Raw genomic sequence first — 17971 nt, 5'->3', positions numbered from 1 at the left:
CCAGGGGGGTTGGGAGCTCTCCAGAAGAGACTCCACAACCTCTGCTGAACTCTCTCCAGCAGTTCCCTGCCTTCCTTGAACTGGAGAGCCCAGAACTGCACCCAGTACTGCAGATGTGGCCTCAGCAGGGTGGAGTAGAGGGGGAGGAGGCTTGAAGTCAGAAGAGCAGCAAAGAGCTGTAAGACAACTTTTGTTGTTCAAAGACAGTTCGGGTAAGCCTTGAACAACCTGGGCTGGGGGGAGGTGTCCCTGCCCGTGGCAAGGGTGTTGGAACTGGATGAGCTTTAAGGTCCCTTTCAGCCCTGATCCACTCTGTGATGCCATGAAGCTCTGTTATCAGCAGGACTGCCAAGTTACTCCCAACTGCAAAATCTTTACACTGTACTGGCAATGAAATGGCTTTGGGTTCTGAGCTGTCTGCTGGCCAGGCAGCAGCGGGACTGGAGCAGCTCTCGGCCAGGATCATTGGGTTACAGCTCAGTGCAGAACCTGGAACTCTTCATGGTCCATGGTCACAGCCCAGAGCTGCACTGAGGGTCCCTGTGTGGGGTGCAGGAGGGACATCACCGCTCACACAGCGCTCAGGAGTGGCTCATGTGAAGGGATCGGCACTGGGGTGGCTGCCATGAAAACAAGAGGGCAAACCAGAAATGGCTGGGACTGGGGTTCAGGCTGGGGCTGGGGTTTCAGGCTGGGGTTCGGGCTGGGGCCAGGGTTCGGGCTGGGGTTCAGACTGGGGCTGGGGTTCGGGCTGGGGTTCAGGCTGGGGCTGGGGCTATGCTCAAAGGACGTTAAGGAATGGATCCATTTTCCTCCATTCTGAGCTGATTAAATCAGGGAGCTGTCAGTTTGCTTCCTCTCCAACCCCTGAATTTCCCCTTGCATTTGGGCAAGGAGAGTTTGAGTTCCTCACCTTAACCTTGGGCCTTTAGGCTTTTTAGGCAATTTTTTAGGCCTCTGATAATCCTCCCATGATAATTTCAACTCTGCAAAGCTTTTCAGTCCAGACTATGGAATCAGCTCTTTGTGGGCAGCCACTTTATCCCCTTGAAGTAGGCAGGATGATTTATTCTTACAGGACATGGAGACAAAGTGACATTTCCCCATCTCCTGCTATGTAAACACACAATTGCCATCACACAGCACCCGGCCGCAGAGCGCTGATCCAGCAGCTTTGCAAGAGCAGCTGCTGCTCAGCTTTCCCCAGGAGCTGCCTTCTTGACTGAGGGGGAAAGCACAAGGAAACAGCCCTAGAATCGAGGAACTGTTTGGGTTGGAAAAGCCCTCTACGGTCGTCCAGTCCAGCCATCAACCCAGCACCACCACAGCCACTAGCCCATGTGCCAGAGTGCCACGGCCACAGGTTTCCCCTCAGCCAAAGCCCTTCGAAGGAGCTGTGTCTGATTTGCTGGGTGGCAGCTCGGGGAGCTGCTGCGGAGTAACCAGAGAGCTCTTGTGGTTTAGTATTTTGGTGGTGGAAGGGAAGCAGTGCAAGGCTGAAGGAATAAACAAATCTCTTTACAAGATGTTCTGAACTGATTGGAGTGCAAAGGCCAAAGTAATACAGGTGCAACAAAGACAGCAGCTGAAAGGGAGCTGAGGTCCGAAGCAGAGCCCAGACCACCTTTGGTGCTGGAAGAAGGCAGAGTCCAGAGGTGCTTCACTCAGACCTGAAAAGCCAGAGGCTGCTCTGTCCAGAGACCCTGAGCCACCTAAGTTTAGATCAAAGCCTGATGCATGAGAAGCAGCTTTGAAGAGATCAGGAGGTCGAGGACAAGATTCAGCTGCAATTTGCATTTGGATTTTAGGTTACTAAACGAAGCCACCTACAGCTTGAGGAACCGTGGTGGGGAAACAGAGGTGCAGGGAAGGGGCCGGGCACCAGGGGCCAGGACATTCCTATGGAAGTGCTTGGCTGCTAACAGGATTTGCAGGCATCTCCCTGCTGCCGTGGAGCTTCCTCTTCCACATAATTTCATTACACGTTGCCTGCTTTTCCCGGGCGGCCTCAGCATCCCCCAAACCCAGGGATTCAGCAGAGGGAAAGCGAAGCCTTTGCATGTCAAAGAGTCTCGTCGCAACAGCAGAGAGGATCAGCAGCTCCACGTTTCAAGGGTGGTAACTCTGGGAAAGAGCAGAGCTGGAGATGAGCTTGTAAAAGGCATCAGGCTGGAGAGGGCAGAGGAAGTGAGCTCCAGCTGTGGGGCAGAGCCACCAAAGCCCACTCCCGATGGCCCATACAGCATTTACTTGCCCTTGCTTGTGTATCACAGGCGTTTAGCAGCCTGCTTTGCCCCACTGCTTTTGCCACTTCACCCTTTGTGTGCCTTGCGCACACGATGCACTTTCACTCTTGCTTCATCCAGTAACGCAAGTGCTTAAGAGCAGACCCCAAAGGCCTCTCCACTTTTAGCTGACTGCAACGGGAAGGACTCTCGGCCTGGGAACGGGAATGAGACCTCAGGCTGCCTGGAAGCGAAGGGCAGAGGAGCGCGTCCACAGCCCGGCAGAAGGAGAACCTTCTGCATTCCAAACACAAGCTGAAGGCAGGTCTGCGAGGCAGGCCGGCGGAGTCCTCACCCGGGCAAAGCTGAGAGCTTCGCTTCTGCCACCCGGAGCGGGAGCTCTGCGGGACCTCGAGCAAGGAGCTCTGCGCTGGGGGAGGACCTGGCTGCCAGGGCAGCCTCCGGGCAGCGCCCTGGCAGCACCGCTGTGCCCATGCGAGCCGCGGAGCGCAGCAGGCCGCGGGCAGCGGCAGGCTGAGCCGGGCCGGGCCGGGCGCGGCGGCAGGCAGAGGGCAGCAAAGGAGCTTTGTACTTTTGTGCTCGCCTCCGGTTTTGGTTTTTTTTTTTTTTTTTTTTTTTGTTCTCAGCTCTTTGCAGTTGGAGCTTTCCAGCCCGATCGTGCTAAACGCTTATGTACCAGTGTTTCCATTTACAAACTCGGCCTCCCCTCCCCCCGGGCCGCTCGGCCCCGCTCTCGCATTCACTCGCCGCTGCCGCTGCCGCCAGCCCTCTCCCGCCGGCCCACGGGGCCCGGGGCGGGGAGCGGAGCGCATTGCATCGCCTCCCCCATGCCAAGGACACACAGCGGGGGCGATTTCGTAGGGTCTTTGTCGTGTCTCTCCCCACACCCCCAGGCTGCTTCTCCTGCCTGCCAAGGCCGGCATGACGGCCTTTTGGTCCCCGAGTACCCCCGTCATGTTCTCCCACCCCTCAGCCTCGGGGGCACGGCAGGGCGATCCCGGGGCTGGGAAGCAGAGGGGCGAGTGCCCATCCTCATCCCCCCTGGCGGCTACGAGGGAGTTTATTCCTCACTTCTCTGCGCTCATCTGCACAGGAAGAGGGGGGTCGTGGGGTGTGGGTTTGAGGCTGTTCAGCGGCCTCGGGGAGCGCCCGGGCTGCGTGTGCTCGGGGTGCAGGGGCTGTGCCGTTGGGGGCTGTGCCGTGCAGCTCCCCCGCGCCGCCCGCTCCCGGCCTGGGACTCTTTCTCTCTCTCGGCCCCCCCTAAGCGGGAGTTTCCAGGAAGCGCTGCGAACAGCCGCAGCACCGCCCAGCCGCTCGCACAGCGAGCTCCTTCCGCCGAGACCGTGGCTGGAACACCAAGTAGTCCCAACCGCTTCTCCTCTCTCATCCAGCAGTAGGCTCCGTCCAGCTCCCCCTTAGTGGGACGCCGTTAACAGAAACGGGGAGAGAAACCTTTCCTCCTCCCGCCCTCACCCCGCGCCCCTGGCCCGGATAAGACAGGAGGAAGCGAGGGGGGAGGGGAGATGAAAAAACCCGAGCGCCGGCTCCGGCGGAGGGATCCGGAGGCGCGGAGGAGTGAGGAGGCGCGGGAGCTGTGCGCGAGGGAGGGGTGAGCGGGAAAACGCGGAGCGGAGCCGGAACCGCGGCCCCTCCCCCGCCCCGGGGGCTCTGAGGGGCGGCCGGCAGCGAGCCCGCGGCCCCCGCCCGCCCCCGCGCCGGCAGGGGAGCAAAGTTCGGGGAAACTTTCCCCGCTGGGTGAGGGTCTGGGGTCGTGCCTCAGCTCCCTCCCCGCCGCGGTGTCTTCCTGGCAGGTGAGCGCCCTCGAAACAGTTTCCACACGGGGCCCGAGGCTGCTCCTGTCTTCCCCCCGCTCGCCCCAGCTCGGTTTTCCTCCCCCTTTCCCGGGGACTCTCGTTTCTGTCAGCACACCTGGGCCGGCCCTCGCTGCCAGCCGCGGAGCTCAGGCTCCCTGCGCCCTGCAGATAAGGAGCTGGGCTCACCCCACCCCGCCGACCGTCACCCCGCGGCTGACTTTTGGCTCCCGCTCCTACAGGAGCAGAGCTGGCAGCTGCCGAGCTGCACCGCCACGTTTATGGAAGTTTGCCCCCGTTCCCTCCCCCATCCCCCACACCCTCCCCGGATGTTTGACTTCGCACAGGACCCCACAAATCTTGAAGCTGCGCCTAGGCGAGAGCTTCACATCCTCCCGTTAACCCTGCGGGGAGAGCAGGGCAAGGCACTGCGATCTAAGGCCTTAACCCCCCCAACCCCTCCCCCTATCCCAGTCACACAGGCTTCGTGTCCTCCTGTTAACCCTGTGGAGAGAGGACAAAAGCCAAACTATGATCCTGCGCTGCTTCCCCCATCCCGTTCCCAGCTACATGAGCTTCACATCCTCCTGTTAACGCTGAAAGGAGAGAACAAGAGCTGCTGCTGATTGTAAGGCCTTGCTCTGCTTCTCCCCACCCCCTCTGCCAGCCCCATCCCCCACTGCAGCTCCCATAGACTTCTATCCCTCCCATTAACGCTGAAAGGGGAGGACAGGAGCTCTGATGGGTTTTTCTCAGGCTTACTCTGTTTTCTCCCCCTCTACCAACCAATACCAGCTCCACAGCCGTGCATAAGTGCAGAGCGTGCATCTGGCTCTGCTAGCACATCGACTGAATGCCCTCTTTCCTCTGAGCTCCACAGCCCTGCCAGGAAAAAACCTCGTTCCCCTCCTTTTGCTTATTCATTGTAAAGGGTTGGTCGTGTGCTTTTTAAAACGTGTGATCTCTTGTTTTTAGAAGCATCTGTGCTTTAAGAATAAGGTTTTGTCTCCTGTCATCTTCAGTGTAGCTCTTCATAATAATCTCTTCAAGTGCTCCATTTTTGTCCTTAAAGTTCTATTTTATTACCTCTTCTGATCAGTGAAGGTCGGTTTAACCCTTTCAGTGTGAAAATCAGCAGCCACTGTAGAAAAAGGTTGTCTCTTTCTTTTCTAATCCATGGTTATGATAATATTTTATCGAGTGAAGGAAGGTTTTGGTTGTTGTTTTTTTTCCAAGCCAGTCCTGATGCTTGCTTAAAGAAGTGTGTGTGCTTCAGCACTGATTAAAGTCATGTATGAGTTAATGAGAAGCTTGCAGAGTATGTGAAGCAAGAGAAAATCTTTAACCAGCTCTGCTGTTCCTTCTACATACCACAAACTTGTAAGCTGTAACCAGGAGGTGGATTGAATCCGTGTGAAATGCTGCAGTAGGAGACTCTTGTCGTTGCATCACAGGTGGATGCTCGTTCAACTCATCTATTATTTGCCAAATACCTTAAAGTTAGGTAGGATTGGGTTGGGTTTTTTGGATTTTATAACATGTTTTGAGACTTTGCATTTCAAAGCACAATGAGAGGTGCTGCAAGCCTGCAGAGGATTATGTCTTGGATAGGGGTTTGTGATTTAACCTTTTTTTTAATCCTGTGCTAGCTGCTTCCCAGGTTAATAAATTGATCAGAGGAGATTCTTAGGTGCTGGAGGAATATTAGTGGTGGTTGTGGGACTTCTATTTTAGGAAACATTGTTGTAAGGAATAATATCAAGACTGAATCCTGCCTGCATTTAGGTCCAAATATAAAACACACTTTGGAAGGAGTCCCCAGTGATCACTGAGAGTAATTAAGTAAATATAAAACCTTTCACTTCACACTCCCCCTCCCTTTCCCCTTTTAAGACAGGCAAGTAACTGCAACATTGTTTTCATTCCACCATTTTCATTACGTGTCCTGATATTTCTTAATTGTGTGTTGCATCTTAAACCCTCCAGTGACTTATTTCTGTGATTTGGGGATATTTCTAGCCCATACTCTCAAAGAAGTCATCTTGCTGTGTCCCAACAGGAGCTATTAAGCAGTCATTCTCCTAAAGCAGGCTCAGCCACTGACAGCTTGGCCTTTCCAAACACCTTTTTTCTCCTGTTTTTTTTCCCCTGTAAATTTCATGCTTAATTCCTTTTTTCCTTACATTAAGCAAATATTTATTACTACCAGTTGGATTTCCCCCCCCTCCCCCCTTCTTTAAAAGAGCAGAGCCCTGCAACCATCCCTTCACACCCTATTGAGGAGATGACAGAGAAAAGGGAATGGAGGAGTCTTGTCTTGTGCTGGGGACGTAAATGCCATTTCCAGAAAACAATGCTGGAGGAAATGGGAATGAAAAATACATTTTGTGCTGGTGGGAACTTGTAATGAGGCTAAGAGAGGATTTGATGCCTCAGAAAAGCAATCATCATGAGGGAAGAAGTGGGACTTTATCATCCCTTTGTAAAAGTTCTCTGCCTGAATGGCCTTTTGGGGAAGAGAAATTTGGCTCCAGCCTGGTTATGAACATCTGTTGAATGGAATTTTAAAAAGGCACAGATTATAATCTTAGTTTCTGTGGACTGGTTAAGAAAATAACACGAAATTAATTTTTCTTTGCTAGCAAACTGCACAGACACTGAACCCACACTGCTGCCAGCCTGCTCTTGGAGATGGCTTCCGTACATCTCTCTGTCGAATGCAGCTCCTACCCCTTCCTCTAGATGTTTAATTCTTAATTTCCTGCTAAGCTTTCAAGTTGTATTTTTTTGGTAGAGGAGACTGATGATTTTAGTGTCTCAGCTCTGTATTCGAGGGGGGATTTGGAGAGCTGCTGGGGGCTCTCCAGAACTGTGGCCCTTGGCTCGGATTCACTTCCTGCCCACCCGGCTGCTGCGAGGTGTCTGTAAAGGCAGTTGCTTTGTGTCCACTGCCTCTGGTCAGGACCACTTCAGCAGCTATTTCTGAGCTCTTTGTGACCTCCAGTTACTCAGGGAGGTCTTCACTGCAATTTTCCCTCCTATTATTTTGCCTCTTTTGCAGCTTGATGTTTCTGCTCTTGTTTTATATTCCAAGTGAGGATCCTGTGAATGCTTCAGCTCAAAATTTAGGTCATCTCCGATGGAAGAGGGAAGACCTAAAAAGTGAAAATAAGATTCCACTGTGCTTTAAAAGTGACAACTCTTGGCAAAAATGGATGACCTGATCCATGTGTCCTGGCTCTTTGGGCTGAGGGGAGTGAAGGGGACATTTCTTGATTCCAGAAGGAAAGTGAAGTCTCCAGGTGTGGTTTCTTCCCTAGGTGTTTTTGTGGTCTCTCTTCATTTTCACACCTGCTTGGAGCTTTAATCACTGTATTCATAGGTTTGCCCTGGAAAAAGAAGAGGGTGACCTCTTTCCATCTGGAGGAGATGGATTTGCCATCAATAATTGTAAATGGACTTGGATGACTTAATAATGGTATTGATGCTTCAACTTTAGAATTCTGTGATTTCCCTGGGTTTAAAGAATTCTGCTCCTGGTCTTTTCCAGACTGGTAAGCTGAGATTTATTTCTTGCAAATGATCTCTTAGCATTGGGCTCCCATCCACGAAGTGCTGATGGTCCCCCATGAGCTGCTGAGTCATCAAAGGCCACACATCTTTCCCAGCAGCAGGCCTGGAAGTTGCAGTCTTCTTTTTTTTCCTGTAATTATAGACAAAGGTTTCTTTCATGGCAAAGAAGCTCAGGATGATTTCTGGTATCAGGAGCCCCTCAGTAGCAGTGCCTCTTGGGGTTATGTCTTCACATTGATTACAGTTTAGCAGTCCCTCAGCCTGAGGGTACCTGAGGGGACTTAGAGCCAACTGCTTGTTGAGAGGTGGCTGTTGCTGTAAGCAGCAAGCTGGGCTTGATAGATATCTGTTGCTGTTGCTTTTCTTGTTACTTTAGTGACTTCATTTAAATTAGTAAGGATCTTGTGAATCAGTTTGGTTTGTTTCCTGCTCTTGACAGCAGATATCAGCAGGTTTGTATTAAATGTGCTGAGCTTCACCTGGCCTAGATGTAAATAAGCACCTTGGTCAATGCAGGGATGTCCAGTTTCCTCCATTAACTCAGAAGAGATTGTCCCTTATCTGAATTGTTCCTCCATGCAGGAGAGAAGCCTTGCATAGCCAGATCCTCCTCATAAATCACCCAGACACACTGACCTTGGGGCAGAGAAGATGCAAAATGAGAATCATTATGATTTTGGCTCAGTGACCTTTGTGGTATTCTGCTCTGGAGATGTGCTTGGCATGGGACAGAGTCACCTGTCACCAAACACACCTTCAGAGAACCTCGGAGAGCTGTGGCTTGGAAGAGACCTTAAAGACCATCTGACCATCTAGTTCAAGTCTCCTACCACAGGCAGGGACACCTCCTGCTAGACCAGGGTGCTCAAGGCCCCATCCAATCTGCCTTTGAGTGCTTCCAGGCTTGGAGCCTCCACAGCTTCTCTGGGCAACCTGTTCCAGTGCCTCACCACCCTTCCAGGGAAGAATTTCTTCCTCGTGTATCATCTCAGTCCAGCTTCTTCCAGTCTGAAGCCATCACCCCCTGTCATCACACAAACATGGAGGGAGTGGAGGAAACTGAGAAGGTTTGCAGGTGCCAACAAATACATTCACCAAACACTCTTGGAAAGAAGCTGCTCAACCCCCAACTATTCCAGAGCTGGAGTCAGTAAGCAATGAAGACATTCTAAAAGAGCTAAGAGTAGAAAATATCCTTGTGTTGGATGGAGGCACAGTGAGCTGTTGAAGTTAGCAGAAAACTAAACAAGGAGCAGCTTGGTAACTAAGTGTTGTCATCACCAGTTTTGGAGGCTTCAAGCCTGGAAGTGTTCAGAGCCAGGTTGGATGTGGCCTTGAGCAACCTGAGCTAGTGGGAGATATCCCTGTCCATGGACCTGAATGGGCTTTAAAGTCCCTTCCAACTCAAACCATTCTGTAGGATGTACTGTAAGGACCCTTCACAACAGTCTCCACTCCCCTACTCACGGTGGCTCTTTCCTTCTAGATCAGAGCTTCCTGTTGGTGTTTGTCATTTCTGAGGAAGGAAAGTCTGAAACCCCTCAGCTCAGTCATTGCTTTGTCTCCTCAGCTCTCCCAGGGGTCTTGCAGGCACTTTCAGTTCTGCCTCCCTGTTTGATTTTGTGTGGTTCCCCATTATTTACATTTCTTCACATCTTTCCTCCTCCTACCATCTGCTACCTTGCACTTTGCTCCTCTCAGAAATTCAGCAACTGGTTTGCATCTGATGTTGTGCTACATCATTTTCTTAACATCTAATTAAAAAGGTCTGGAAGAACAAAGCAAATTAGAATTCCCCCTTTCCATCTGAGACACCTTAAGTGACTCAAATGCCTTGATACAAATGTATCTGTAACCAAAAACCTGCATGGTGCTTATCCAGAAGGTGTCTTGCCAGGCACCAGTAAGGACTGGGGCTCATCCCGCTGGAAAGCAGCTCCACAGAGACAGACCTTGGAGTCCTGACGGACAGCAGCTTCTCCACGGGACTGCAATGTGCCCTTGTGGCCAACCGGGTCCTGTTTATTCCTTGGATCCCCATAACCCTTATTTGATTCATGGAGTGTACCAGGGAAGATCTCTAGGTGATTCTTTATGCACTGCCAAGCTTTATGGCACAGAAGAGCAGCCTCCTCCCCAGATACATGCATTAAAAAGGTCCCCTGACAATATTCTTGAGAGGAAACTGGCCACTTGTCAGGTGGAAGGGCCCAGAGCTGCTGCTCTTCCACAGGTGCTGGCCATGGGCTTCTGCATGTGACACTCTTTGGTTTGCATTCTGCCAGGAAGCAGCTGAGGTCTGCAGGGGTTTCTAGGAATGCAGGTTTGTCACCCTGCGGGTTGGCTGCTCCAGGCCACCCCAGTTCCGCACCAGTACCCTGTGCTATCAGTCACTGCTGGCTGCCTACACCCAGAAACAGCACCACTGAGTAAACTGCTCCAGATAAATCCCACACAGGAGCAGCAGGTTGATCACATCTGACTGCTTCCCTTTGTGCAAAGCAGCAAAAGCCTGACAGAGCTGCAGAGCTAAATCTCTTCACCCAACTGGGAGATGGTTTCTAGTGGCCTTACCAGTTCCTTTTTCATGCAGCCCTGCAGCATTTGGCAAAAGAAGTTGTAAAGACAAAAATCACTGAATGGCAGCAGAAAAGGAATAGGAATCTGTCAGCTGACCCACAGATCCCTCACATTCCTGAGAATTCATAGACTCATGGAAAGGGTTGGGTTGGAAAGGACTTTAAAGATGATCCAGTTGCAACCCACTTGCCCAGGTTGCTCAAGGCCTCATCCAGCCTGGCCTGGAACACCTCCATGAAAGGGGCATCCACGACCACGCTGGGCAACCTGTTCCAGTGTCTCCCCACCCTCACCGACAAGAATTTCCCTGTGAAATCCCTCCCTATGCAGCTGAGCAGCAGAACATGCTCCACGGGAGAACTGCTGGGAATATTTTGAGAGGTAAATTAATACAAGAAAGAAGCAGGCAGCCGATTAACAGTGAAAATACCTTAAATCAGCATAACAAAGTGGGGTGAGTGTTCCTGTGCTCAGTGGAGTTAAATAGCTGTAATTAGATCAAACAAACGAGATTGATGTCTCATCCCTTTGTAGACATGGCCTCCAAGGTAGGTCAGGAGCTAAGTTCAGTGGAACAGTTTTAGCACTGCGGCTTTTATCTAGCAAGGCACAGCCACGCACTCACTGGAAAGTAAATACTGCTTGGCAGAACTGCTGAATTCCCCCAGAAAGAGTTCCTAGAGAAGACAGAATTCTTCCATAATAGCCTGAACTTCTGGCAGTAATCAAACTCACTCAGTTGATTTGATCATAGAATGGTAGGGTGTGGAAGGGACCACCAGAGATCATCCAAGCAGGGGCACCCAGGGCAGGTCACACAGGAACACATCCAGATGGGATTGGAAATTCTCCAGAGGAGACTACACAACCTCTCTGGGCAGCCTGCTCCAGGCCTGCAGCACCCTCAAGCCAAAGAAGTTTCTCCTCATGTTCAGGTGGAACCTCCTGGGTTCCAGTTTGTGCCTCTTGCCCCTTGTCCTGTCCCTGTGCACCTCTGAGCAGAGTCTGGCCCATCCTCTTGCCCCCCAACTTTTTGTTCTTAGTGAGCACTGATCAGATCCCCTCTGGGGCTGCTCTTCTGCAGGCTCTCAGCCTTTGCTCCTCACAGAGCTGCTTCAGGCCCCTCAGCACCTTTGGAGCCCCTGTTGGACTCTCTCCAATACTTCTCTGTCTCTCTAGGAGCCACAAACAAGCCATAACCATCAGCCAACTCAGAGTGATGCTGGAGGAGCTTGTGAAGCCCTTCCCACCCCAGAGTTCCCAATTCAACCCATCCAGGGTGGGAGTTTGGAGCCCGCAAGGTTTTCCTTGTGATCTTCCGATTTCCCACTCTTCCCAGTGCTGTCACTCGTGACACCAGCTCGGAGCTTCCACTGGGTTTGGGCTGGGTGAGCTCAGCCCTCTATTCCTTTACTAGATCTGGATTCTTACCTAAGCAAGCCAACAGATTTGTCTGCCATGGTTGCCCTTCCTAAACGCATCTCGCATTGTATCTCTTGAGTTCCCTCAACATCTTTCTCCCCTCCAGTTCTGCATCTGACTGAGGTCAGGCTAATTAGCCTCATGTTGTCCAGACCTTGCTTTCCAAGCTTTCAGTTTGATTTTGATGTTTTTTTCCCTCCCCATAGCAGGATGTCAATTTTAGATTATTTTTGAACTCTGAAAGTTGTTAGCTGTGCATCACAGCTCAACTGCTGTGCTTCAGGCTTTGTTTGCTGGGGTTTGTTTTGTTGGTTTTTTTTTTTTTTGGGGGGGGGGGGAGTTATAAAGAGATTCTATGTTCAGCCCTTGGCTCATCTTTGTGGCCCTCCTCTGGACCTGCTCCAACAGCTCTGTGTCCTTATGCTGGGGACACCAGAACTGGATGCAGTTGTTGTTTTGTTTTGTTTTGTCAGATATCCTCAATAGTTTTACTTGCAAAGTGTCTTTTAGGATTCTGCAGCATGCCTGGAGCTCAGGACTTGGTTTCCTCTAGAAAGTGACAAATTCTGAGCCATGCTTTGGTTTTGGTGAGAAGTGATGTGGTGGTTCCAGCCTTTATAAAGAGATTACAGCTCCAAGGTTTGACTCTGGGCCTGTTTTTGGTGTCCTGGGTAGCTGTTAGATGAAAATGACCTCGGTTCACAGCTCCAGTGCTGGGCTGCAGAACTGAGTGGAGCTCAGTTTGTTACACTGAGGTGCTCACTTGGGAAGTTCAGAGCCTTATTTCTACGCCATGTCCGTTGGAGCAATATCACAGGATGGAGGCCTTAAAACCCCCAAATGAGTCCCTGGTGGTGCTCCTGGAAAGTCCTAATGCTCCCCACGTGGCTTAGATTACAGAATTCAGATGCCGAAATATACACTGGGGGGGATGGAAGGTAAATAAGTAGATTTTTTGTCTGGCCTTTTGATGCAAGGTTTCCAGGCTGGAGCCCACCTTGTTTCCATGGAATACCACCATGGTTTTGTCCTAGTCAGTTGTCTGTCAGTGTTTTGTGCTTGCCTTTGTACAGCTGACACGAAGGGAGGTTACTAAGTGTTCTCCCCATAGCATCAATATTTAATGGTTTGTGTGTTCTCGCTCTGCGTTGTGGCTGTGCCTATGGAACAGCAACCAAAAACCTCCTGGAATCCTCTTCTGCAAGAGAGTCTCATCCCTTGGCTGAGTCACAGGGCTGAAGCAAGAAAGATGTTGTGGACCTGCACCTAGGATGCTTTGCTGACTTTGCCCAGTGGTGGGTTTAGAGCTCAGCCTGGACTCGGTGAACTTCCCCTGGAGATTTCATTTGCGTTTGATCAGAGACTTTTCCAGTGTGATCTGACTTGCCAGGACTGATGCACCGGTGCTGGATTTCCAAATCAAAACATCTTTAGCCCCTTCCAAGGAAGGTTGTCTTTGTTTTTGCAGACAGCTCCTCATGCTCTTCAGCCGCCCTGAGCGTTCTGGGCGGATCCTGCAAAGTGCTGAGCACACGCTTAACTTTAAGGGAGTATATGCCTGAAATCACGGGGCCGCTGATGCTTAAAATTACACAGAGAGGCTTAAGTACTCTGGTGGCCTGAGGCCAGTGGCTTTTGCATCTTCCAGGACTGAGCCCTAAGGAGACCACAGCCAGCAGCCAGGGCTGAATTTCCTTTTCTTTTTCCCCTTTTAAATATAACATTTAAAGCACAAATCCTGGCAGCTGGTTAATTAAAAAGACTCCTCTGAGCTGCGAGGGATGCACTGATGCAGCCTGGTTTCTGTCTCTCTCTCTGCTAGCACCCAGTTCACTCTACAGCGTTTAGTGCAGGGCTTGCAGTTTTCAGCCGTGCTCCGTTCCTGCCTCATCCTCTTCCAGCTTTTCCATCTGCTTCATTCTGTTTGGAAAATGGCAATGTAGAATGTGTTTGGTGTAACCTTAATCCTGACCAGCATCTGGGCTCCCTAGAAAAAAAAAGGAAAGAAGAACAAGCCTCTACTGCAGGGGAGGTTTCTGCCTGTGCTTCCCTGCTTCAGTGCAACAAAGTTGGGGGGAGGACACCCGAAAACAAGCACAGCCAAAGATGGTTGATGTTAAGGCCATGGACAGGAGTGTGTAGGTAGCAGCGTAGGGTTTAAGATGTTTCCCTGCTACGTGGCCAAGCCTTGGTGCTTGTGCTTCCTGCCTCACCTGTGTCCTGGGGGGTATTGTGGCAGAGGTGGAGCTGCTTTGCCCCATTTTACAGGGGAGGAGAGAAAAGAGAGAGGAGCTCCTCTCTTCTTTTTCCGTTAGTCACAATTATGTGAAAGTTGATGCCACCAAAAGCCCCAAGTGCTGAGCTGAGCTTGCTGGGTGATGCTTTCTGACATTTCCCCGTCGAATTGTTCCAGGCCTCTGGAGGTGCCCAGTGGTGAGCTGCTTTCATTAAAATACTCCAAAAGAATGTCCTGAAGACGAAATTTGGTGATCCAGCCGTGGCTCCCTCCCCTCTTCCAGCCCCCCGCGTCGGACCCGGGCAGAGCCAGGTTGCCCAGCAGGTCGGTAGAGCGCGGTGCCCGCCAGGCTGGCACCCCCGGGGCCGGGCCGAGGGTTGCACCCCGGGAGCTTCTCCTGGGATTTGGGCAGGGCCCAGCGTGTCGGGAGCCTTTGGAAACCCGGCTCTGGCTGTCCCCAGCACCCGGGGAGCGCGCAGAGGCGCGGTAATTGCGCGCCCCGCGGAGCAGCTTTGTGTTCAGCCGCACGTTGAAAGAGCCGCTCCTGAGCCAGTTCCGATGGCTGGGGTGTGACTCCTCATTACCCAGGATAACGCCTGGCAGCCAATTGCGCTTCCCAGCTCAGGTCCCGGTCCCCACCCCCCCTTTCCCATTTTTCTCCCCCGTTTGATTTCCCCGAGCGCGGCGCTCCCGGGGCTGCTCAGCTCTCTCCCCGAGCAGCCGCAGAGGTCGCTTCTGAGCACCATGAAAATGGCTTTTAGAATGTATTTATTTCCTTCCCCCGCCCCCCTCAGCCGAGGCTCTTAGTCCGTCACGGCCAGAGTGGGAAACACGTTTAAATCCCACACCGGGATTCTCCACGTGGAGTCTTGGCTGAGCTGCTGGCGCAGCCGCTGCCCTGCCCGGGAGGTGATGAACATTTTTCATCAAGCCTAGGACCCTGCACTAAACTCAAACTTGGGCAAAAAGCCTGCTCTGCTCCCCTCCTCAGAAAACTCCTGCTCTTTGATCTCAGCATCGTGTGGACCCATAATGAGGAGAATAAAAGTTGCGCTCCACCTCCGGTGGGTGAGGGCTTGAAGTGGTGGATGTTTGTCAGCCATTCGAGGGTTAATCCAGCCAAGTTCCCAGCGCTGGGGTCTATCCACAGGCAGAGAGGGAGCATGGGTGGCTCTGGAGGGGAGAATTAGCAGTGGACTGGGAGGACAAACGATTGCTTATGGGAACATAGGATCTGTCAGATGTCTGGATGCATTACATGGGGGCTCTATGTGTGGTTCTTTTGGTGGAAGGGGATTTGGGGTTTACTTTAAGGGGATTTTTTTTTAGCTGACTTCTCACCCTGCTCAGAAATCGTAGCCATAACCGTGCTGTGCTTCAGCACTTACTGGAGAGAAAAGGAAGCAGAGGAGGCAGCGGAGTAACCAAAGCTGCATCTGGTCCACCCAGCTTGCTGTGATGTCCAAGGGAAGGTGCCCCCCACCTCGAATGATTCAGTTTAAGCAGCCCCAGAGCACGCCTGATCTCCAAGGCCTTTTCCCTGCCGTCTCTAGGAGGCAGCCTTCAGCGAGCGAGCAGATAAAATCTTGGCAAAAAAAGCACTGAAGGATGTGAACCCCTTGGAAATTTCCACTTCCTGCACAGCAACGCTTGTCCTTGGGTCTCTCCCTCATTCCCATGCTCTTACCATGGGATTTCAGCCTGAGGCTACCACACCAACTTTCTAAATAAACCCCACGCTGCTGTGGCAGCTCATCTCGGCACCAGCTCTCCTCTTCTCTCCTCTCTTCTCGTCCTACTTCCCTCCATTTTATTTCTCCGCTGTTTTTTTTCCTCTTCAGCAGACTCCTAACTCTCTCCTGCTGAACTTGTCGGGAACAAAAGGCTCCGTTCCAGATCCAGCCCGCAGTTGCCGTGAGAAACTTCCTTGCAAAAAGCGCTGTCTGTCGCTCTGCTCAGCGCAGCTCAGCTCAGCTCTGCTCTGCCTCCCTCCCTGCCTGGGTAAAATGGCAGTGCAGGATCTCTATGAAAAGCCTGCCCCCCCCCTGCTTTACCAGCGCTGCCTCTCCCCAGCACCCCCCTGCCCCAGTCGTGATGCCTCAACTCCAACTTCTCTAAAAATACACTTTAGGAGGGCACAATATCATGTTTTAGATGTGTAATTGTTGTCTTCCTTTTTCTTTCCCCTTACACTCCATCGAAAAGAGCAGCTGAGGGTGGGAGAGGCGCAGAGGGCCAGCCCTAGCAGCTGGGGGTTTTTCTCTCGTTGCAGGCAAAGCTGCTGCTGTTTCCCCCCCCTCCCTTGCACAGGCATCACCAGTTCCCAAGTCCTTGAAACAGAAAGAATAGTTTTGCTTCAGTGGGAAAATCCAGGCCCAGAGTTGAGGGATTTCTCTTTGCGCAGCTTTCAAAGGCTTTGCTTTAACTCTTCCGAGCGGGGGTTGCAGTTGAAGGAGGTTGCTCTGCGAGCCCACCCAACAGCTCGCAGCTCTGGGGGGATCCGGGAGGAAATGAGACGGCTGGCTCCCGATCCGGGCTGGCTCCCGATCCAGTGCAGGGGTTTTTACAAGCTCCGCTCCGCGTTTTCTTTGAACCCCCCCCCCCCCGCTTTTTTTTTCCTCCTGCTCTAAGTAGATTTACTCTTCTTCCTCCAAGCGCTCAGCAGCACCGAGCTGGTGACCGAGGGCTGCTGCGGCGCTCGGTGTGCATCAAATCAACGCGGTGTGCCCCTTCCCAGCACGTTATCCTTGGCAGCTGTCCCCTTTGCCGACATCACTCAGTTTTGTCTGGATTGATGCTACTCCAGCTCCAGCTTTACTGGCGCTGAGAGCAGCTCTCCTCCACGAGTCCCGAATGATCACACATGTGCCCCCCCCCCAACTTACTCCTGCTCCACTTTGACCACGCTGGAAATGAAGGGTGGGGAAGGTGAAGAAAAGGGCCGCAGGGCAGTGACCCTCCCTGGGGCAGTGAATCCCAGTGGCCCCGACCCCGTTACCCACCCTCGGGGATGGCTCTGGATGCAGGGGGGATGCGCAGGAGCTCGCGCTGCGCGTCCTTCCCCTCCGTAAATCCGCTTCGCTTTTTGCTGCTCCCAGCCCGGGCCGCTAATAATGCATTTCCGTGAGCCAGGCCCGGTCCCCTTCTCCGCTCCTAACGTGCAGCCAAAGTTTTGCAGCTCCCTGTCAGATGTTAGCGGGAGGCTGGAGCAGGACATGGGCTGTGGCCCTTCCCTGCTCCCTTTGGTGGGAAGCAGCAAAATCCCGAGCACGATCCGCTCCTGCCGTGGAGCTGTGCTGCTGGCTGCCTCCTCCAGCGAGCTGACACAAGAGTTCGCTGAGCTGCTCCCGCAGCACGCAGCTCCCCTTCCCTGCCTGCCCCTCTGCCATTGTGAGGGAGCTCGTACAGTATCTCGATGGTTTCTAAGAGGCTAAATCAGCTTTGTCTCACACAATGCCGGCCCACAAATAGTTCCAACGCTGTTAACCTGAGAGGTTATGAAGCTGCCAGGAGAGTGCTTAACCCAGATGTGGCAGTGGCTAAAACACTGCCAGGCAAGGGCTGGGCAAACAGAGAGGTCTTCGCAGGAAATGTAATGCTCTGTAGCAAAACTCCTCTCAGATAAGCAGAGGTGCACCAGATAACCTTTTCTGACTCCACTCCACGTTTTGCAGCGTGCCCCATGGCTTGTAATCGATGGGTCTCTTGTTCTTGGGTCCAGCCTGCATATCTCAGCAGGCTGTGCCTCCCAGGGGAATGGAAGAGCATCCTCCTGCACCCCACCGCACGAACCCCTTCTCGGCCCCTTTCTTCCTCTAGCTGGGTTACTCCAGTCAGTGCTGGATGCTAGAACCTCTACCCAGCTCCTGATTAGCGAATCCAGTCCGCGTTTGTAGCAAGTTGGGAGGCAGTGGATAATGATAACTTGTGTGTGTGTGAGCGGGAGGCAGCGCGGCTGACTTTAGTCCGGTTTCCATGTCAACGATTCAGTCCATATTTGCCATCACACAGTTGGCAGAACCAGAGGAGAAAGGGGGGGGGGGGGGGCGACTACTCCTGTTTCTAGTACTCTAATCTAGACCAGGTTTCCTCAGCTGCCTCGG

General features: G+C 52.4%; 1 protein-coding gene across 5 annotated transcripts; it reads left to right on the top strand.

Annotated features, from left to right (window-relative positions):
- The first annotated feature begins 798 nt into the window (after positions 1-798).
- On the top strand, positions 799-16954 carry LOC135190864 (uncharacterized). 5 transcript variants are annotated; one of them, XM_064172622.1, is made up of 4 exons: positions 799-4057; positions 14046-14192; positions 14860-14932; positions 15219-15703. In XM_064172622.1, the coding sequence occupies exon 1, from the start codon at positions 2453-2455 to the stop codon at positions 3641-3643; it is 1191 nt and encodes a 396-aa protein (XP_064028692.1). In that variant the 5' UTR covers positions 799-2452; the 3' UTR covers positions 3644-4057; positions 14046-14192; positions 14860-14932; positions 15219-15703. The 5 variants fall into 5 exon arrangements, with proteins under 5 accessions (XP_064028692.1, XP_064028688.1, XP_064028689.1 ...); XM_064172618.1 differs by lacking the exons at positions 14860-14932; positions 15219-15703 and adding an exon at positions 15713-16954; XM_064172619.1 differs by lacking the exons at positions 14860-14932; positions 15219-15703 and adding an exon at positions 15710-16954.
- The last annotated feature ends 1017 nt before the right edge of the window (positions 16955-17971 follow it).

Source organism: Pogoniulus pusillus, chromosome 37 (genome assembly GCF_015220805.1).
Source record: "Pogoniulus pusillus isolate bPogPus1 chromosome 37, bPogPus1.pri, whole genome shotgun sequence".
Classification (NCBI taxonomy): Eukaryota; Metazoa; Chordata; class Aves; order Piciformes; family Lybiidae; genus Pogoniulus; species Pogoniulus pusillus.
Note: the sequence above shows the minus strand (reverse complement) of the source record. Positions and strands in the feature narration are given on the sequence as shown.